A 23,474-nucleotide genomic window follows, 5' to 3' on the forward strand; every position below is an offset into this window, starting at 1 on the left:
CACTTCTACGAACAAAACACGTAAGAAGAGCTAATCATACCAGAATGGAAGTTTACACGTTCAAGATAGCTAGCAGGAAAAATAAAATAAAATAAAATAAAATAAAATAAAATAAAATAAAATAAAATAAAATAAAATAAAATAAAATAAAATAAAATAAGAGTTCAGAGCACCCCTGAGGGGTTTTGTATTCATTTGGTTGGTCTGTTTTGTTGGTTTGGTTGGTCTATTCTCACTTGTGTTAACACACTTGAGTTTTGTCGCGTTTGGGAATGCATAAATTCTTTTCATCAAAAGAGTACGAGAGGCTTCCCCCCACACACCTTTTAGAACACAGGGAGAAGAAGAGAACAGAGTGCTGGTCACAGTGCCCTGTCAAACTGCAAGCTGCTAGAAACCAGGTGGGTGGGCTTCTCCACTTGGCTATGTTTTTTAAGGTGTTTGTGTCCAGGAGGTTAGATTTCAGAACATTTAGATCAATAGCTAGTCATATATATAGAATGAAGACCTGCAAATAGAGCACTGAAAAGTATGGAGGAGAAAACCTGTGATTTTACCATCACCATACTAGATTTTACCATACTAGATTTGTGGTTATATAAGATAACTATATCTCTAGTTATAGTGTTTTATATTAATATTTTTACATGCATTGTAATGTATGTTTCTTCTATTAATCAAAATCATCCTCATGACATCACACACTGCAGGACACAAGGGATATGCTTAATTTGGCTATCCTCACGTGTCTATTACTGTATGAGATGCCCAAGTATTCAAGATGTCCATGTAAGACTAGCACCTATGACACAAAACTATAAAATCCATTCCTCTGGAGTTAGATGTCAGGAAGGATGCAAAGTTAACTTAAATGACAGAAAAATTCTGCGTGTAGGTATATGACTGAAGCCCAAAGAAGGATCCAGTGTATCCTGAGCTACTGTTTGTATTTTCTCTAAAAGTTCATTTGTATGTATATCATCTTCCATTATCACAGTAACACACCTGTTTTATCAGAGTTTCTAAGTGCTTTTAGTATTTCTTGGACATTTCAGTTTCCTATTCTGAACACCATTAAATAGTAGCTGAACTCTGAGATTACGTGCATTTTAGGAAAATTAATCCACTAATATTTGATGCTTTTTTTGAGACATTTACTTCTGTAAATATTTAGGCACCTCCCTGTACCTTTGGAGAGTTTCCAGTGTTCACTTCAATTGACTGCATGATGCAGTGTAGAGCCAAGATTTGTTGCCCTTCTAAAATGAAATAGTTTGTGCACTTGAAGCTATTTTGCCATAGTAACAAAAAACTCTGACAAGCTAAAGTACTCCTCAGAGAAAACAGGTGCTTATGGACCTGTCTGATACTCCAGGCAGACTGGAAGGAATGTCTTTAAAATTAGTTTAATAGTTATAGAATGCAAGAAATACAGGCTTTACCCAACGTGCTCAGCCAAAAATAACATTTGAATTTGAACTGCTTAGTTTAGTTATAAGGTTGTAATGGGTTCTTGTGTAAAGGAAAGAACTGCTTTGTCATTTTGTGTCATTTTTGGATAACACTTCAGCCAACACATCACTGCAAAGGTGTATGAATTCCCTTTTTTCTTGTACGGTAATGTTTGAGTTGGGACGTAAACAATTTGTTAGATTTGCTTGATTATTTTTTGTATCTACCTTTTCTGAACTTTGAATGCTTGTCACGTTTTGTTTTTTACATGAAGTTTAAGTTAAGAGAGTTGAACACTCAGAAAGCTCTTGAGGAATTATACTGTTCAATAAGTAATTTTCAAGGACCTGAAATGAATTGCCTGAGGTACTACACCGTAGTAGCAGAGCCAAGATCTCTCAACATTGCTAACTGGAATTCTGTCTAGAGAATGATTTGTTTGTAGAAATAGATGTGCACCTTTGATATGTAGCCACTTCTTCACATAGCACTTCTTGCGTTTTATCAAGCTGCTTATCCACTTTGTATTCATTCATCTTATCCACTTTGTATTCATTCATAAAATTAATGTTTAAAATTATTTTAATTAATTTTTTAAAAGTTATAAGAAGTAAGGAAACAGTCAAAGGAGGTAAACTAAGTCATGTATCTCATGCTTATATTTCTGAGCTGGAATAATTAATTTGCAATGAGTGGCTCATTTAATGAGTAAAATTCTCAACCCTTATTTATATTGGAGTTAGATGTGGTGATACATTTAGTTGATATACAATCTGTTTTTTAGCAAGAGCTAAGTGGAAGGCTTTTTGTTTGTTTGTTTTTAATTTAGAGAATAGTATTTTTAGACCTTTTTCGAACAAAAGATCTGAAAGCATTTCTTTAGCTTTTATCATTGCTATGTCTTTTTCTTAATTGGAAGCTGATCAGTATTTCAGAAAAACACGTTTTAAAATGTTTTGAAAAAGATCTGCAAATACATAAACACAGTTGGAATTATTCTTCAGGAGTGGCAATGAAAGCTTGTAGTGAATTAATGTTTTTTGTTGTCTTTTTCATTGTTCTGTTAAAACGGAAAAAATAAGAAAAATTTACACATTATAATAGTGTATAGTGTTTCTTTAAAGCTTATGCCTTCATATTTGTTTCCTACTGATATCTTGACAGTTGGAGCAGCAGCGGGAGCAAAAATGAAAGCCATATATTTGGCATTTTCCTCTGGCAGAAAATGAAAAACATAAGAAATATCAGAGAATTGTGTTTAAAATAGTCCAACAGTTACAGATTTCACCCTTTTAGAGAGAACATATGAATGTTTGTCTCTTCTTGCAATACTTTTTATTGTTTTACTTCCGATTTTCTCTTTTGGACTTAAACTGATTGATAATATATTAAAAAAATGGCTCAGAAATTTGTGAAACTTTAATTGTGCTTTGGTATTTGACTTTAACTTAATGTCTTATATTCCTCTGTGCATTTATAAATGGTAGTGCATTTGTATACATATAAAACAAACAAAAAAGAGAATTAGAAAAACATCTTAATGGTTAAGATAGTAAAATGAAACTGTTGACATGAAATCTTGATGCTGTTGATGAATATTAAAGTCTGACTTGTCAACAAGCTTCTTACCTGACAACAGATTGTGACAGCTGTTTTTGTTATGGAATCATCATCACCTAATTTTTGTGCATTTCACTCTAGAAATGAAACAAATCTATTTATTAATGTGCATATTTCTTTACTATGGATATATTCAGATTACTTATAAACACAAATTACATGCAACAAATTCATAGACCTAATTCTACATAATCAGTAGATACTAGTAAAAATGATATTTCAAAGTAATATTAAGAGTGTTATGCCTCTACTTTTATTTATTTATTTTTTTCAGTTCATTCTTCATTTCTTCATTTCTAATTACAGTTTCCAGGTACTTATATCCACTTTTACACAGTATACATATTATTGGAAAGGTCTTCCATAGATGAATGATATAAGATCAGTGTCTTGATCTCTTCTTAAGCTTTACTACACAAACAAAATGAACTGATGTTCTTAAAAATTATTGCTGTTATCTTTCAAGATGTCAAATTATCATACTTTAAATAACTTGCTGATGGTTTTCTGACTGTTGGTTCTTGCAATGATACTCAAGTTAGAGAATACAAAAAAGTTATATTACACCTTTTGAAAAACAAAGAATGAAAAGAGATGTGGAAAAAGATATTAAACTGTATTTAATTACATGAGAAATGTGTGGGATAGGCAGCAGATAATATTCATTGTAAAACAAATTGAAAATATTTTTTTTTAATTCTTGTGACTATTTTATTTCTTCTTTATTTTTAGAAAAGCATCAGCACCCTTTTTTTTTTTATATATTACCACTATTATTTGATTTAATATTGCTGTTAATTACTTTTTAACTTTTATTTCCACCACGTGTGGCTGTTAAGATCACTTTCAAGTCATTAACAGTTGCTAAATGAAAAATAAATTCCTAAAGATCATAATATCAATATTGAAAAATCTACCGCTTTTTATAATTATTTTTAAAATAACTCTAATTGTTGAATAAAAAGTGCTGCAGAGCATTCAACGTTTCTTCAAATTAACAAAAAAAAAAAAAAAAAAAAAAAGGCTAATATTTTCAGTAAATTTTGTCACCCAGGAAAAAAATTGAATGAAAATTTTTCAGAACAGACCAGTTTGGGAGCTTACGCTTTATTTTGTCTCTTTGGGGACAACCTCATTCAGTCTGGGAGTTGTGAGTTACAGGCAGATGTTTTATTTACCTGTACCAAATTAGGAGTAATACTGCTTTAAGTAATTATTTGCCTTTTAAGGGCTCCAAGGCAAAAGAAATAACTGGTTTCATTAAAAAAATAATAATAATGATAATGAGGGAAAAAAATAAATAAATGTTTTGCTGTCTGATTCACTTTCCAAAATTCAAGTTCAATATTGAGTATATAAATATTCTTTCATTTCACTGATTTAAAAGGAAGATTTTTTGGTCATCCTAGATTTAAAAATAGCTTACATTTTCTAAATGAGTAACAGTTTATATTTATATATATACCCATGAATTTAAGTTAACTTCATTGAAATTCAAGCAAAGTCCTCAGTAGGATGAAAATCTGAGTAGATAAAATTTCATGGCTTAAAATTATACTGAATTATCTTTACTATTTGTAGATGTCTACTGTTTTCTAGTTTAAATTCATGTCTAACTTAGGGATCTCTTGCTAAAATTTGATTATCTGGATGCAAAAATTGCTATCAGTGATACTTGTATGTGCACCCATGCTTTGTATATGGACACAGACATATATGCTTTCAGGTATAATTAAGGTTCTTATTTTTTTTTTTATCCATTTACACTCTTAGTATATGTCATATACTAGGTACTGGTAAAGCTTAGCCAGTTTGACTATTGGGGGGGATTTAGAATAGTGAAAGTTAATAGGATTTTTTTTTTTTTAATGAGAATAAATAATCTTTTTTTTTTTTTTTTTTTTCCCACTTTTTCAATTCTTGATTTTTTACATTGATTATTTTGATTATATTGAATACTTTAATTCAGTACATGATTTCATAGATTAGTCAAGCAGATGAACCTATAATCACATCTAGTCTACCACTAGAGTAGATGTCTTGGTTTTTGTTCCATCGTCTCTTTTAAATTAATAATTACTCAGTTCTTCAGTCTTGCAGATGTCTTTTTAAGATGCTTTCTATAAGCAACTTGAAGCATAGTGTTTATTTTATTTTTTTTTAAAGTAACCTCTTTTTCTCAAATATATATTTAAATAACAGTTATTGTAAACATCATTCTCCCATTGTATTGCACAAAGCCAAAAGAGAGTGAACATTTCATACTTATGGCAAGAATAAAAGAAAAACAAATGTGTAGAACTCCACCAGAATCAAATTTGGCTCTTCATGGCACCTTTCATTGCTGTGTCATTTAAAGGGAGTTAGTGTTGCCTAATGATCAGAGACCTGACTTGGGAATCTAGATCCTATACTTTCTCAGAACACTGAATTATTTTTGGCAATTTATTTCATGGGCTGTGTATTTTAGACTCAAATTGGAGTAATAATGAGTGCCCTCCTTTTTAAAGCATGTTGGTATCTTCTAAGCCAATAGTGTTAAGATTTCATGTTTTCTTAGTTAAAAATAAAATAAAATAGAATAAAATCCTTTAACATTCCAGGGTCAGTAATTTAAAGAAAAGAAACACAAAAGAAATCAAACTCTTTTTGTGGACATTTAACTTCTTCTAATGTGAGTGGCAGAGATGGAAAGGTACTAGAATAGAGAGGGAACTATAGGACAACAGGTAATGCAGAAACAAGCTTGGAGTTTGCAAGCATCAATTTCACACTGTTAGTGCATCATTTTAACAAAGATGGTTATTGGGGATTAGAATCAGGTTCTAATTAAGACAACACTTTACATTCAGTGCTTAGGCTTCCACTTTAGTTATGGGGAAGTAAATAGAGCAGATATTTAGTGGCTAGCGGCAGGAGGGCTATAGAGGATCCATTAACTGAGTTGGCCAGATCTCAACTGTGAATGCCTGAAATGTTGAAAAAAGCCCATTAACTTAATAATGTTGTAGTTTAACTGATTTTTTGTTTTGTGTTACATTTCAGCATTTCTTGTTTTGATTGGTGACTTAAGTGAACTGAAACCCAATTATGCTTTTTGCAAAAGGAAATGGTTGACAACTATATTTATAATAAATTCTCATTGTTCCCATTATTTAAAAAAACACTACGTATTCTTATATTCCTGAGAAGAGACTGAGAAATGGTATTGCCTTCTTAAAGATTCTTTACTGAAAATGCCATTACCATTGTGTTTTAAAAAAAAAACATCACATGTCAGAAAATGTTCTCATATATTAATTTTTGATGCCATGGTCTCAGTATTGTGATCGTATTTTTGTAAGGCATTCCTCCGTGTTTAGAAGTTGTACCTCAAGATAGTACTTATTCTCTAGTCACACTAATTTGACATGGACATTTATTTAGTTATTTATTTATTTTTTACAAGGTGAAAAGGAGGTCTCTAGTTCTAATTTAAATATCAAGAGACCTTGTACATAAGAGCTACATATTTTTATTGTTATTTCTAGTCAGTGATCTGTGTTTCCTGTTCTACAGAATTTTGGGCATAGTAACAGTAATTCTTAAGACTTCATGTCATAGCACACTAGGCTAGGAAAACGGCACATATTTGACAGTTTTAAGGAGTACTGGACCCGTGTATGTATTCTGTAATGTAAATATCATCCTTTGACATTGCTTCTGTATTATGCTGTTCTTTAAATTAAATAGATGTTCAAAACTAGTTAACTGTAGTATAAATGTCTGGCTCTTTTCTTGAAATGTTAAAAAGGTTCATTAACCTGAAATAATAGCTGTATTGCCATGTTTGTGTCTGTAGCAATGACTTCTTTTGCTTCCAAATCCCTTGAATATGGAGTGTCTGCAAAATAAACGACTGTCAAATACATTCATATGATCACATTGTTTTCAGATTTTACATAGCAGCAGGTAGAAGAAGCAAAATATCTGTTACACACTATTATATTTGAATCTAATATATCATCAAAGTGTGGGGTAACCTGTAAAAGTTGCAAATAGCTTTACATTTTCTGTTTAAAATTATAAAACTTCAATTTAAAGATCCTCTTTTTTTTTTTTTTTTTTTCTTCTGTTGACCATATTTTTTACTGTAGTTTTACTGAGGCAACAAATTCTCACTTCATTTTCTATTTTCAAGAGGAGCTCAATTAAGGAAGCCCTTGTTCTTATTTGCATCTTAAAACAAAACTTACTGCTTTCACTTTTTACTTTCTATTTACTACATTGCTTACATTAATTTCTAACATACTTAAAAGATAAAAAAATGTCTTATTAGCAGTGCATAATAAGTTTTATTAAGCAGTGCAAAATATCTTTTTAACACATACACCTAGGCATTTTGGAAATGTCACCTTGTAGTGGTCCCTACTGCTGCTTCCAGAAAGAATGTCCTTAATGAAATTTCTGTTAGGACAGCTCTGGCACTGTCTTTCCCCCATTATTTGCTGTAGCAATTATGCTAATAGAAGTGTAGGAGTGGCTAGGATAAAGAAAATGCCTATAAGGAAAAAGTAATTATGACAGGAAATTCACTTGCAGAGATTCCATCAGATACCTCTGTAGGTGTCTCATATTTATACACTTTTTTTTATTTCACAGTCTATTTATCTAATCATAAGCAATCATTCTGAATTGTTTGTAAGGGAATTTTATCTCATACATTTCAGAAAACAAACATGATTTATTTATTTATTTATTTGTAAGAGGTACAGTTGACTATCCAGAAACTAACATAAAAGGTTTGGAAGTAATTTTTGTGTTTCCAATTTTTCTTAATGCAAATAGATTTTTTTTTTCATTTTAATTATTTCAGAGTAAACATGATGACATATAATGATGACAATCTGATGATCATCACATTAAAAATACTTTAAAGAAAAAAAAAAGCAAAACAACAGTAACCTTGGAGAACTGTCTCAGAGGTGCCTTTTTTCGATATAACTATCTATGGTTAAATAATATTGATAGTTGTATTGTTCTCGTTTATGTTGATTCAATTCTTTTAAGTTTTTTGAGTGCTGTAGTCATATCCATATCCACATCCACACAAAAATGCCTTACATTATTTCTCAAAAGGAAAGAGAAAAACAGTCCTCCCCATTTCTAACAAATCTTAAATATTCCTCTGAGGATTCAGTTTTATCTACTGAGGAACTCATTTTATCTAAATATATCTACATAAGCATTAGTCTGCCATATTCATCCAAACTCCCCATATAGTCAATGAAAAGGGCATTTTGGTCTATGGCAGTTTGCTCTATGTTAGGACAGGTAATATGAATTATGCTCCGTCACCATTTTCTCTCTACTGACTGGGGAAGGAGCCATTAGACCAGGTGCTTAGTGTTTGCATGGTAAAATTTAGGTTTTGTGAATCAGATCAAAGGAATTTAACATAGATCTCTTAACTCTTGATCACCTGAATGTTTCAAATACATTCTGTGTGTAAGCACAGAATATCAATTAGCAGAAAAGTGAAGTTGTGTGTTAGATACTATCTAACAAAATCTTGTTATTTCTTCAAAATAATAAATTTCCCATAAAGCAACTTTTCTTGTGATACTTCCTTTATTCTTAACCAGATTTTAAAATAGTTTATACATGGTTTGTGTCCAATTTCTTGTATGTACCTTGTTTTATTATTAGAGATGAACATTTGTGTTTGTTTTTAAATTGCAATATAAAAGATTTTGAGTCTAACCAAATGGAGCATATTTAAATACTACATTACCATATTTTCTGTAGGAATATACTGTCATTTTTTTGTTCCATGTAAAATAAATATTACATTAAAGGAAATGGTTTTATATGCATAGTTATTTTTATTACCAGAAACAACTCTGCTTTTATGCTTCTATGTATTCTCTTTGCCTTTCTGTGTCTTCATTAGTTGTGATTTAGAAATGAATTATTGCATGTAATAATCCAGGAATATTAGAAGATATATCAGGAGCAGGTGAACATGTGTATTATTTAATCTACAGCATATTGCCTGATTTTTTTTTTTGTTGAAATATAAAGTAGATAATGATGTACACTATTTCAAAATCTGGCAGGTCTACCATATTTATTGTAAAGGACCTGTGTTTGATCACAAAACATAAACTTTGATATTTTGTCAAAATAATTATACCTATATTTGTTATTCATACCTATGCATATCCTAGGACTTTAAACCACTCTCTATTATATGTTTTCTTTTTAATAATTCTTTCATAAAATGTCCATTTTAAAACTTAAGTTTTTTTATCCTGGAATCAATTTTAGCATACATTTAAAAACATAAACAAAAATAACAGAGATAGAAAAGCAAGGTATGAAAAGTATGACATGAATTTGTGGAAAGAAGCAACATATTCTCTAAGATCATTTTATTAAAAACTTTGCATTAAAAATTGAAGCAACATTATTCAAGGCTTATCTTCTCTAGTAGTATAAGTTCCTTCAGAAGTTGGTAGTTGAAGTCCTTTCCCTGTTCTAGCAGACAGAAATGAGATCTGTTAGTTTTCTCTTTTAATATTGAGAAAGTCTAAACAAATAGCTTATCTTGGATGCTTGATTTTTTTTTTTACAGTGCTAGAACCTGGATAAGATGAATTCTGACATGTAGATTACAGAGATAAATGGAAGGGAAACCACTGGCTTTTGATATGCTGCTGCTGAAATAGCAGTACAGTACCACTGATGCAAATAAATAAATAAATAAAATTAATCTGGTCCCATTATTGTTGTTAGTCACAAACCAGGAAAAAAAAAAAAAAAAGTAATTGAGTTAATTGTATACTCTTACAATGGCTGGAATTGTGTGAGGGTCTGTCCAAAAGTATGTGCCAAACAGTATAAACATAAAAATGAATAATTTTGTAGAAAATCACCATGACTCTCTGCACTTTCACATTAATATTTCTGCTTCCTAGTCTTTGCAGGCACAGAGGTGAGGTTAACTGCTTGGTAGTTCTCCAGATTCTCCTTTCTACCCTATTAAGAAATGGGAGTGATGTTTCCCTTTTTCCAGTCAACAGACACTTCACCTGACTGGCCTGACTTTTCAATGGAGAGAAGCTTGGCAACTGCATCAGCCAGTTCCCTCAGGAATCTGGGATGCATGTCATCAGGCCCCATAGACCTGTTCAGTTTCATTGGGTGGTCTCAAACCTGCTCTTCATTTATAGAAGGAGGGATTTTACTCCCCCATCCCTCACCTAGAGGTTCAGGGATTCTAGAGATTTAGGAAGTCTGACTGGCAGTGAAGACTGAGGCAAAGAAGTAGATGTGAACATAGATACAAACATGAAACCTACAACCACAACTCACCAATGTGTAACTCTAAAAAGTGCATTTCACAGAAGTGTTCTTTTTTACAAAACTAAATTAATTTTCTTACCTTATCTTAAAAAAAAAAAAAAAAAAAGTAAATTATATATTTTTTTCAAACAATTCTTAAGGATATACTTTTAATTTTCTGCACAATTCATGAATAGGTATTTAGTGAAATCATAATTTAATTTTAGTAATTTTTGAATTTTTGTAAGGAAATTTCTGCTTTTGCAATTCTGTGCACCAGTCTCCTCCACCTTCTTATGAATTGATTGTTCATACTTACTGATTTAGAAATGAATTATTGCATGTAATAATCCAGGAATATTAGAAGATATATCAGGAGCAGGTGAACATGTGTCATTGTGTAATTCAACTGAAGAAAAAAAAAAAATCATAATTCTTAACTTCATCTACTTCCTGAATTTTGTATTTTATTGAATTATACAGTAAAGTTTTTGCTAATGTTTATAACTTTTCTATAATAAGAATGATTGTCACCACTCAGTGGTGGTGGGCAACTTTAGTATTTGATGGCTCTAATAGATTATGACAAGGACTTTCCTCTTGGTAAGAGAAAAAACAGAAGTTTCTTCACTTCTTTTTTCTAAATATCATTCTGAAATCAGTAGGAGTGCCTTCAAATTTTACTTACGATAGTCAAATAATTTGTCTTAATACTAGAACAGATCATATAACCTGTGATTGCTTTTTGAAATAATTTTCATTTCATTGTAATAGGTCATAAAGCTTGCTTTTGAAGAGTTTGAATTGGAAAGAGGATATGATACCCTCACTGTTGGAGATGCTGGGAAAGTTGGTGATACCAGGACTGTGTTGTATGTGTAAGTACAGAACTTGAACAGTTTTCCTTGGGAATTTGTTGTTATATGTTGTTCATTCTGTATTATGAGGTGTAGAATCATAGAATGGCTTGGGTTAGGAGGGACCTTAAAGATCATCTAATTCCAACCCTCTTGCCATGGGCAGGAATGCCTTCCACTAGACCAGGTTGCTCAAAGCCCCATCCCACGTGGCCTTAAATGCTTCCACAACTTCTCTGGACAACCTGTATCAGTGCCTCACCACCCTCATAATAAATAACTTCTTCCTCTAATGTCTGATCTAAGTCTCCTCCCTCTTTTAGTTTAGAGCCATTACCCCTTGTCCTATCATTAACTATGTCAGGTGGGTTGGAACCAGATGATCTTCGAGGTCCCTTCCAACCCCAGCCATTCTATGATTACAGTCTCTGAGAAAGAGTCCTTTCCCAGCTTTCCTGTAGGCCTGTTTAGGTATTGGAAGGTTGCTATAAGGATATATATCTATTTAACTTCATAATTTTAACTTATGTAATATGTTTATATAATGTAAGCTTATCTAATGCATAGTTAATGTAAGCTTTTTATTCAAATGCTGTCAAAGAAAATGGTTCATTACAAATTTGCTCTTGGACCTTTAGAAATATCATTATGGACAATCAAAAATGTTTCAGACCTAATACTAATGACCAAATACTATAGAGAACTCAGAGATAGGATTTTTTAAAGCAAATAAAATTGTTTATAGTATCTGAATAACTGTAATTGTATTTAACAAATAATTAAAATATGTTAGTATAGTAACTCACATATTTGATTATGTTTGGATGAACATTGTAAACTGTGTAACTCAGGACAGTAAACAGGGGAGCTTTAAAAAATTTTGATAAGGAGAAGATTTAGGGAGTTGATAAATAACTATATAAAAATGATTTGTTCTTGTACAAGCTTTCTATAGTGTCTAAACTCTAAATCATTAGCAATTATCTCATGCGTGTAACCTCATAGCTGTGCCAGTGTAGCTAGATGGGAATAGGAAGGCATACCCATGTTTAAAAAGGAGAAAAGATAAAAATCAAAGTTTATTGACTATTTAGTTCAAGTTTTATTTATGGAAGAGATTGGAATAATAATTAGAAAAAGTGTTTTAAATACATGTAAAATAGCACTGAGATGGACAGATTTTAGTTTATTAATGTTACCTAGTTCTAGGATTTACATGTATAGTAAACATCTCAGAAAATCTTATCTTCAACAGCTTAATTAATGGAGGACATGACTGTGCATTTTATGAATTTTAACAATTGCTTCATCTGTAAGTGTAGCTTGTTGAAAAAGTAGTAATATTATTTTATGGTATATGCATGCTGAAATGGTTAGCTCTAGAAATAGAGTAATAGAACTTACTGAAAATTAATCTAAGTATATTTAAGCTATTAAGTTCTGACTACAGTTGTTTGTTATATTTAATAGAGTCTGTCTAGGAGCTAATTACTACCCTTAGAGCTAATTCAATAGTGGTAATCATGTATGAGGTCAAGATTATCAATCAAGATTTTTCTTGATTGATAAAATCAAGATTTTTCCTGCCATTGTTTTGTGGTCTTAAGTTCTTGTTAATTTAAATACCGCTTTGCTTTAGAAAGTCTGCTTTACTTTGAAATGCTTTTCTTTATATTTTTTTCTTGCAGCAGTTTCATTAAAACTTAATTTCCTTTTTTGGAACAGTTTCCCTTAACTCATGAATCCTTATCTATATATATAACTTTTATATACATACATTTATATACATCCATGTATATAAAAGTTATATATATATATATATTATATACATATACATATATGCATATATGTATATAAAAGTTATATATATATATATACACATGTGTGTATATATATATAAATTTCCTCCTTTTCCTTGATACAGAGAAGAAATAGCAAACTAGTGATTCAGATCCTTCTGCTTATGTCAACTGTTTGAATCCACTAACAGTCCATGAGAAAGAGATTTTTTATTTTTTTAAATAAGTTTGTGTCTTTCTGAAAGCTGTCTTCTCATACCCTCTGAGTCTGTTCAGAGTACTGTGAAGCTTTGACTTCCATGACTTCGTTAGTTATACCAATTATCACAACATTTTTAACTTTTTTCATATAGTCGATGATTGTGCATCTCCACACTGAATTGTGTTTGGTACTGCCACCCTGTTTGAATGGTCTCCAAGTCTCCATTCATGAGCTTGCTAAACTGTCTTCAGATGGTTATGGACTGAGACAAACTAAATCAGCAAGAGCATGTATTGTCAGACACATTGGCGTGATATTCTACCCTATTTTGCCACCCTCCTAGTTGAAGAAAGTTGTCCTATGTATTGAGCTATTCTTAGGAACACCCTAAGAAAATACAAATTTAAACAAGACAAAACTAATCTGGTCTTTATTGATTTCTGCTTTTTGTTTTTCTTCTTTCTTTTTCTTTCCTATTCGAAGTCCTGGATTCACAGATTATGAGGAAATAAGTAATGTGAAAAATTTATTCAATTAAGGTTTTGGTATCTATACATTATTTTATTGCATTCCCTCTTGTTGTACAAGAGCTTTCTCTGTATCCAAACTTTGGAACAAAAAATTAATTTCTTAATGCGCTTCACAAGAATGCGTAAGATTCTTTAAGCATTCAGAAGAAAGGGACTTAAAGAAGGAAGGGGGTATTTCAGTAAATCAGAGTAACATAACAAAATATTTTAGATATGAGTTATACATCTCCTTGTTCACGTCCTTTTTGGATGGGATTCTAGGTTTAAGACAGGGAATTTCCAATAGCTTGCCTCACCCTTCAGTTCACCTTGCCTTCTATTTAGCCTCTCCACTTTTCTTATGTCTCTGCTTCTAAATTGCAATAATACTGACATCTGGTTGGTGTTGCTTAAATATTTTTTGGAGGATGATTCTAAATATGAGCTTCTGTTTACTTTTTAACTTCTTTCTTGAGAAATTCTGCACCTTCTTTCAATTTGCACAGTATTATTTTACTTATCTTGTGGTTTTTTTTTTGTTTTTTTTTTTTTGTTTGTTTTTATCAAGGCTGAGAGTTGGATGACAGAGGTTGCAGTATGTGACTCATTTGAGCAAAATGGTCTGTTGCAACAAAAGGGTTATTGTTAATTCATTACATCAACTACAGTTGCTGCCATACATCTAGTTCCTATCCCAAAAGCTTCCAATATATAAAACTTTATCCGGAGTGCAGTACAGATATCTGCTTGTGGTTTTTGGTTTGTTTGTTGAAATTTTTCAACAAAAAAAAAAAATAATATTGCTAATTTTTCAACATCTCATATCAGCTTTGACAGAGATATTCTACTACACTTTACATGTTTGAATTTTGCCTCTGTCTTTTTAAAAAAAATTATCACCAAGATCTGAACAGTTGTTCATGTACAGTATTATAACCTGCTAACATGTGGTAGGCATTTTTCACTATTAAGAGATGAAGTATTCCATAAGGATTTTGGTTTTCTTAATCATTTTATTGAAACTCATCTTTTTGCATAAAGATAACCATGCCTCCACCACCATGAGGGTGGTGAGGCACTGGAATAAGTTGCCCAGAGAAGCTGTGCCTGAAAATGTTCAAGGCCAGGTTGGATGGTGCTTTGACCTAATGACAACCTAAGTCATTCTATGATTCTGTGTCAGAATTGTAGGAGTATACAGATTATTACTGATAAACTCCAAGTTTTATGGTGTGATTCACCATCTTGCCTGTTATATGTTGCATTGAAACATATATCTGTACGTACCTATCACACATTGCTGTATGAGAAATAGCATTTTCCATTTAAATTTAAGAAATCTTTGTATGCAATTTGAATTTGATCAAATTGGTTTTAGCAAGTTCTTGTGGACATATGCACTGTAAGGCAGGCAAACCAACTTCCCTTATTTTTAAAAAGCATGGCAAAAAAAATACAAACAATACAAATCTAAACAAGTGAGCACAATTTATCTCACACAGTCCTTCACTTCTCTAATAACTAATTACTTAATGAAATATTTAGGTTTTAGTTTTATTAAAAGTGTTTAATCATTGTTAATTCAAATACAGTCATTTTTCGAAGATTTCACATTGTTCTAATCTGCATAAATAGCTAATTTTATCAAAAAAAAAAAAAAAAAAAAAAAAAGATCAGTACATGAGAGGGTTACATTGTGAATAGGCCTAAATATTATATTTTAAATACATTATTTTTTTATCTGTAATGTATGCCTCAGTAAATGACTTTGCAATTTATCCTACATGCAGCCTCACTGGATCTAGTGTTCCTGATCTTATTGTAAGCATGAGCAACCAGATGTGGCTTCATTTGCAATCTGATGACAGCATTGGCTCACCAGGATTCAAAGCTGTTTATCAAGGTATGAATTAAATTAACCATTTTAAACTCATGTTATAACTTTATTTATTATATCCCCCCAAAAATATACTTCAGATATGCATTTAGTCATTTCACAGATTTACAGTTTTGATATTATCTCTATTGTTGATGAATGGATAATGGAGCTATATGGATTTGGATATATTCACAGATAAACTAAAAAGGATCTGAAGTAAAAATGGAATTTAAGTGTTCTAATGCTTTTTGCATGAAGGTCAATATAAATTATGGATTTCTGTCATCTTTGAAAAATCTAAGATGTTATATGCTGCTAACTTGTGTAATTCTTTATATTAGATACCGTTTGAAAAGTATAGTTAGTTTTGACTTAATTCAGTTAGTTACAAAACTGAAGTTTCATGCTTCACTGAAGATCTTTACAGACCTTAGTCAAAATTAGCATGGAACAAAATCAACAGAATAGATATAGGTAAATATGATTGCAGAAAATAAGAAATACTTTAATTGAAAAACAACAACAAAAGTGATTTAAAGTGTCCTAGCCTCATTTGTGTTTCTTCAGCCTCAAAGAAATTAGAAACTTTTCAAGATAAACATAATTGTTTTTTTCTTGATTGCAAGTTTCAAGCTGATACATTCTCAGGTTGATTCATCAGAATAAAAAATACTCGTTGATATGCATGTACGTATTGAAATGCCTTGATTTTTTTATTGTTGCTGATTACATTGTACTCGAATGATGAAAAGAGCAAGAGGGAAAAATGTTTCCCAGTGGTCATCCAGGAAAGCAGAGATGGGGTGTTCACACTAGTAACTTTCTACGGACAGTCTGTCCATTGAAACAGGTGGTGGTGATGACAGGGTGATGATATTTTTGCCGTGCTTTTTCTAGAAAAAAAATATAGTATATAGTATATAGTACTATAGAAGTAGTATATAGTATATAGTATATAGTACTATAGAAGTACTATATACTATATACTATATAGTACTATAGAAGTACTATAGTACTATAGAAGTACTATATACTTCTGTTTCAAACTCACTCAAACTCACCACTGATTGTTTCCATTCATGGAAGTGTTGGGAGTGTGCTAATTAGGTCATGTTGTATATTCATAGGTTGTTAAATTTTTGTGCTCATATTATTGGATAATAATTATTGCACTGTGCTTTTTTTTTTTTTTTTTTTTTTTTTTTTGATATGAGTTGAAATGTATGATTCTGATGACAATCCACCATAAAACTATTAGGATTTGCAGGTCCATAGCCATGAGAATACAAATATTAGAACAACAAGGAAAAAGCACCATCACAGAGGCACATGGAGGGTCTGGGAAAACTGTCATAGTTGCTTAAGTGAAGTGTTACAGAATTGTGAGTGAAAAAGCAGATGTAAACCTAGATGTAGACATTACTATGTCTAAGACTTTAAGGTATCACATCATGGTATGATCAAGGATCACACTGCAACACATTCAGCATATGCAGTTATATAGCTCAAGTCTGTAGTATTGCCTAAGGACAAGTACATACTCTTTTATTTAAGTTAATCCCACCCCTTCTCATTCCTTCTTTCACTATTTCATCTTTTTCACTTGCTTAATTTTTAAGGGCTGTGTTTATTCAAACAACTTATTTTCTTCATAGAATCTATTTTTTGATTTACATAAAGTGAGAAGTGTGAGTTTATAGTGGAAAGGAAGTACTGGTACAAGTTATGTCAATTTGCATTTTGTCCTCAACCCAAAATTATGAACTTCTCATATCTCTCTGGAAAAAAATAAAAATAGATAAATAAAAAATTGATCTGCTCCATTATTTTATGCTATTGTTAGTCTTCCTGGGATTTCTAATCTTGTACTGGGTCTGGCTGGGATGTTAACTTTCCCTGCAACAGCCCATACAGTGCTAGGCAGCTGAACACCACAACTGCTCTCTCACTTCCCCTCCTTAGATGAGGTAAAACCACCACAAAAATCTAAAGACTTTACTTTTGTATGTGTATTTGCCTAATTAAAAAAAAAAGAAAATAAAAAAAAAAATAAATCTTAATTTAATTTATGGAGTTCAACCTCTATCTTCTGGGGGCTTTTTGAAAACACCTGAAGTGTACACTGTGAACTTTAGTAGTAGCATCTTTATAACAAGTATAACAAGTATATTGTTATCACTTGGAAAGCCAAAAGCCTTCCAGTCTTGCTTTAAAACCATTTGTGTGTTTTTGGAGTTTTGGAAATTAGTTCCAGCATTTTAAAATGTGAAATGTTTATTATCTCAGAAGTATGGGAAATGTCTTATTTTTAGGTAAATTATAACTTTTCAGTTTTACCAATAACCATATAACCAATGCTCTCATCTCTATTATTAGATTTTTTATTTATTTATTTCTCTCTCTTTCTCTCTCTCTCTCTTTTTTTCTTTTTTTTTTTTTTTCCTTTTTTAAACCACTCTTACAACTTATATCTGTCTGTGCTCTCAATGTATCTTCTGATTTTGGACAAGTGTAAAATCTTAAACCTCTGTCATGTCAAAGGATACCTCAATGATTCTGCTTCCTCTTTGTTTAAAAGTCAAAGAACCTGTCCAGAAATAGAATCTCATTTTAATGATGGGAAAGTTAATGATTTGTGACGTGTGACCTCAAAGTCACTGTCTTTGTGATTGCAGTTAGCTAAGAAGAAAGCAAACTTCAGGCTTTGATGGCTGATAAGTGGTGTGTAGAAGCTAAGTAAAGTGGAGCTTCTTCTTGGAGCTTCTTTTTACCCATTTGAGTTTTGCTCCGATTAAAACATGACTCCTCCTCTCCTACTTTTTTTTTTTTTTTACAATTGATTGGATGAATTTTGTTTCTGTATCTATTACAGTAAAATCAATTATTTTTAATTAATATTTACAATGTATCATAGACAGCAGTTTATAGAATATTGTCTGATGAGCTGGGCTTTGTCTTACTTTAACTATGAAATTGGTTATGAAATTTTGATTCTTCTATTCACCCAACCTATGTTAGAATGTGCAGCTAAAACTGACATGAAATGGCCACTGTAAATTAGATGATATGCTTTACAGATTAACTACAGATGTGTGTCATTTAAATGGTAAATTTACTAATATTTACAGTTTACCTAATGGACTAAAGGAATAACATTTCTTTCCATATGCTTTTAGCTCTTCTTTGGCTCACCTTCAGAAACATCTTACTGTCAGAAATATGTAGTGGTACAAACAACATGCTATCTATATTCCTGTTTCTCAGATTTCTCTGAGATACAACTCTACACTAGTTGGACCCACAAGAAAGATTTAAGATATAGATCCTCAAGAGATACTTAACTAGTGAAATAAGAATAGTATCACTCTATGCAGTAGAATGTGAGCTATGGAAAGCAGAGTTGGCAAAATTAATATTGAGATTAGTTTGCTAAACTGACAAAACTGATAAATAGGTACCGAGTTAGAAATACAACAGTCGTCTTGATATTTATTCTGTAACTTAATTGTTGTGTAGGATGAAAGTAATTTTAACTATACATAAGTTCATTATTTACAAATAAAATGCAGGATGCTACAAATCACCTTGACTTTGTTTTTAAACTTTCTAAACCATACTGGAACCATATTATTTTTACTAAACCAAAAATTATTATTAGAAAAAATAACTATTAGAAGATAAAAATAATAATTAAAAGAAAACAATAACAACAACAAAAGTCAAATACTGAAGAATATTCTGCACCTAAGGTTACTTTCTTTAAGAACTTATTTTATAGACAGTATCTGGAAGTCCTTCATTGTCTGTTACAGGTACCTAAAATTCTGAACAGAGCGGTTCAGTAAATTTCTGAAAGAATTCTCTGACAGTACCTACAGTTTCTGTGAAAAGGCCAGGAAATCTTTCTGTCCTAGCAGAAAGTCATATTGTAATATCATACCTAAGCATATCAAACCATCTATACAAAAATTCTTTCATTTTCATGTTCAAACATTTCTTAGTACAAATGCAAACATACTGTTATGTACATAAGATAGACAAAGCCATTGACATGTGTATTCAGGCCAGAGCATATCATGTTATGCCTTGCAACGATATCACACAATGATGTCAGGTCAAGAAGTTGGTTGGCTCTGTGCACCTTCCTGATAGCACCTAGGTCTCAGCCAAAGAAAGGTGAATTATCAGGTGAACACTGTGCCTGAGTTTGACTTATTCCACTTATGTCACGTGTGTGCCATAACTAAAAATAGGTGCTCTATGGCTGGTTAGGTCAAGGACAGATAGTACAGCAGGCTGATCATTAGACTACTTCCATGACTGTGCTCCCATCAACTGTACTACATTGATGCAGAAACGGCTGCCACAGTCAGCTTGAACTTTTAGACATAAATGCTTTAGAATTTTATTAAGCTTGGGATTTTTCTCCCACTCAAGCCTATAAACCTGTCAGCCTGATAAAAATATTTTACCTTTTGACTTCCAGACTTTTTGATAATGTGTATAACAACATCTGCTTGGCAGTCTGTTTAGAGCTCACTTTTTATTCATCCGTTTACATGATTATAAAATAATAAAGTTACTTCACTTGCCTATCCTTTAGTTCCATCACAACATTATAAAACAATCTTGGTGACCCAATGATATAATCCTGAGCATTTTATATAATTTGACATTATTAAGATATCTGATTTCAGGAAGTATATCAGCCCCTGCAAGCAGCTGAAAATGTCATGTTTACAACATTAATTTGTATTGATGCTCAACTGAGCAGTAAATCTTTAAGCTCTTCATTATGTTGTTGTTAGGAAGAAGATGCTTCTTTCCTCCTGAGACTAGTAGAAAAATACTTTCAAATATATATTTCAGTTGCTCAGATAAATGCCAGCTGTCTTTTTGTGTACAGCTATAGTACTTAGTAAACCTTAAACCTTATCCTTGTAACCTTAACCTTGTAGGTTTTACAAACACACAACTAGCTTAAATAAAGTCTGTATTCTTATAAGTGTCATTGCAGTATCAGTATTGATATAAATCTTTGTTACTTCTTGGAAAAGTGATAAAACACACTGAAAGCAATTAAAAGAATTAGGCTTTTTTAGGACTCTCAGAAATTAGATGGTCATTTGAGGAAACAAATAAATACAATGAAATGTTTGGAAATAAAACACCTTATAAGGTATTCAAAAGGTATTCAAGGAAAACTTTGAGCTTCTTAATTTACTCCACATCTTTTCTTAATTTACTCAATTTTTATTTTTATTTTTTTCTAAGACAATTAACAAACCAGTTTCAAAATAAGTTTTGACAGTAGAGAATAACATTGCCTGAGCTTTGTACAGTGCTTGGGGTGTCAGACAGAACTCACTTTCCTATCTAGAAAAGACAGATGAACTTGAGGAATATAACATCATAGTGATACGTTGTAATAGGTTGAGCGTTTTGAATTTTTATAGATTAGCAGGTTGTAACAGGTAAGACCAAATTTCCATCTATACCACTTTCTTTCCCAACAACAGATGTTTAGTGTAGCGCATAAATAGGGGAAAGGCTATATCACTGCAGTAGTCTTTCTCTCCCTCTGAAATTAAAGAAATAACAAATAAATAAATTGTGTAAGTAAAAATTCTTAAGTACATTTTATACCTTTTTTTACTTTTATACTAATTACATAACTCTGCTTCTAACATCCTCTTTTCATCTTCTTTGACACTTGCCAATGTCTTCAGCCAAGTCTTTATATCTTTATGCTAATTATGCTCCGTAGACATACAATCAATATCTCTTATTTGTCTGAATCTGTTTACAGATTATTGTATAGATGCTCAGTTATAATGTTTAAACAATGTATTAGTTTCTTTCACTGTAACCTTGAAAGTAATTCAGTTTTTTTTTTTTTGCTAATAATGGAGATTCTCAATCTGCTGTAAAGAAATATGTATGTAGGAAAAAATGCTGACTGATCAGTTTGCTGGCTGATACCTCTGTGCATTTTGAATTTTCTCATTTTATTGAAGAGTACCATTATTAATGTGCTGCAATATTTAAACTTCAGCATTAAAAAAAAAAAAAAAAAAAAAAAAAAAGATAGATCTAAGTACCCTCAACACTTTACATGTGGCTTAACAGTATGCAGCATGTATTCTTTCTTAACTATATGGCGTGACTGTGAATGAGAAGCCTTCCTCTCCCTTCCCCTCCAAACAACAGCTGAGTCTGATTTGACATGTGCATTCACATTGTTTCAGTGATAGGCTCAACAAGTTGAAACTTACCAGGAGTTGAAAGTCTTTATTTGCCTCTTTGTGTAAAAATATTATGCATTGCAACAATAACATGTTGTCTATGAATAAGAAAGAATTGTTGTGTTTATTTCAGCCAGTGAAGATTATTCTTTTAGTGAAGCTTCTCTGGAAAGTAGTTTTACATCATAATTAAACACATTCCATGTAGAAAATAGTTCAGACACCTTTATTGTGTTGTAGAAAGGAAAATGTTATATAGCTTTCCATTCAGGTTAATTATTCAGTATGCTTGACTTTAGCATAAATGTTACTTCCAGATTCTAATTAAAATTTAATTAAAGGTTTACTACAATCATATTTTTAAAAACCATTAACATTACATTTTTTGTAAAGGCTAGAAAGCAAAAAAAAATCTAAAAATAAAGCTGACATTTTCTAAGAAAGAAAAATAAGATGTAAATGAGAGTTAAATGTAAGCATTACCTAATAAATAGTATTATTATTTTTTTTTAATATATGTCTGAGAGCATTGTTCAAACACTTCTTGAACTCCAGCAGACTTGGTGCCACGACCACTGTCCTGGAGAGCCTGTCCCCACCCTCTCTCTCAGTGAAGAACCTTTTCCTGACATCAGCCTGGACCTTCCCAGTCATGGCTTCATGCCGTTCCCTTGGATCTGACTCCCTTGGATCTGACTAACAGGGAGATGGGTCTAGATGGGTCTTTTTCTGCACAACGAGTACGTAGGGAGTCTGAAGTGAATGACTGTGTTTTTGAAACATAAGTCCAACTCTTCTTAGCAGATATAGTTCACTTAAAAGTTTGATAGAACTTCACTATTTAAGTAAATGGAAATGTGCAGTAAGTTTATAACACTTAAAACTTCCCCACTTAGCTGTCTTTTAAATAGTTGTATTTATTACAGAAGATGCCACAGTGTTTGCTCCATGACTTTAGCTTTCCACATACATTACCTGTGATGATAATCATTTCACTTCTTTACAATCCAAAATAATTGTAACAGTTTACTAATAGGTAGAGTGTGTTTCAGAACATGGTGAAATATGCAGAACGTCATGTGAAAACCAACAACTGAGATTGCTTATTTGGCCTTCTTAAGCATCCTCCATCATTTATAAAGTTTCTGCAAATGACCACCTGAAAGAAAAGTACATCACAGCTAAACAGAAACACATAGTTATTAGTTGTTTGTTTGTTTGTGCAATATTATGATACATTCTTATATCAGTATTTGATTTTTGTGACAGTTTTCAGTTTTTATTTTTTTTTTTAACTAGAAGGATCAAGCCTCAAGTCTATCCTCTATTTTGGAAGCGTTTTGGTGCATGACACCTATGTACTTGTTTTTAAAATCAACAACTAGATTTCAAATGAGCAGTAAGTCAAGCATTCATATTGCTTCCTCAGTGTTGCCACCTATGTTAAGTATTATTTTCCTGTTTGTATTACTTTAAGAAACCATCCTTTTTGCAGTGGTAACAAATGAATTGCTTAAATGATGTGGTAGCTGACACTTTTGACTCTATTCTAACACTTACGTTTTCTTTAGGTATATCCTCCTGG

The 23,474-nt window shown here is 31.6% G+C and overlaps 1 protein-coding gene across 4 annotated transcripts in view; it reads left to right on the forward strand.

The window, feature by feature from the left end:
- Positions 1 to 23,474, forward strand: part of CSMD1 (CUB and Sushi multiple domains 1) — a 1,186,669-nt gene that overhangs the window by 848,242 nt on the left and 314,953 nt on the right. For all 4 annotated transcript variants that reach the window (XM_032184761.1, XM_032184762.1, XM_032184764.1 and 1 more), the window contains exons 11-12: positions 11,173 to 11,276; positions 15,556 to 15,668. In XM_032184761.1, the coding sequence (XP_032040652.1) occupies positions 11,173 to 11,276; positions 15,556 to 15,668 (217 nt within the window). The remainder of the gene's footprint in view (positions 1 to 11,172; positions 11,277 to 15,555; positions 15,669 to 23,474) is intronic.

This window comes from Aythya fuligula, chromosome 3 (genome assembly GCF_009819795.1).
Source record: "Aythya fuligula isolate bAytFul2 chromosome 3, bAytFul2.pri, whole genome shotgun sequence".
Taxonomy (NCBI): domain Eukaryota; kingdom Metazoa; phylum Chordata; class Aves; order Anseriformes; family Anatidae; genus Aythya; species Aythya fuligula.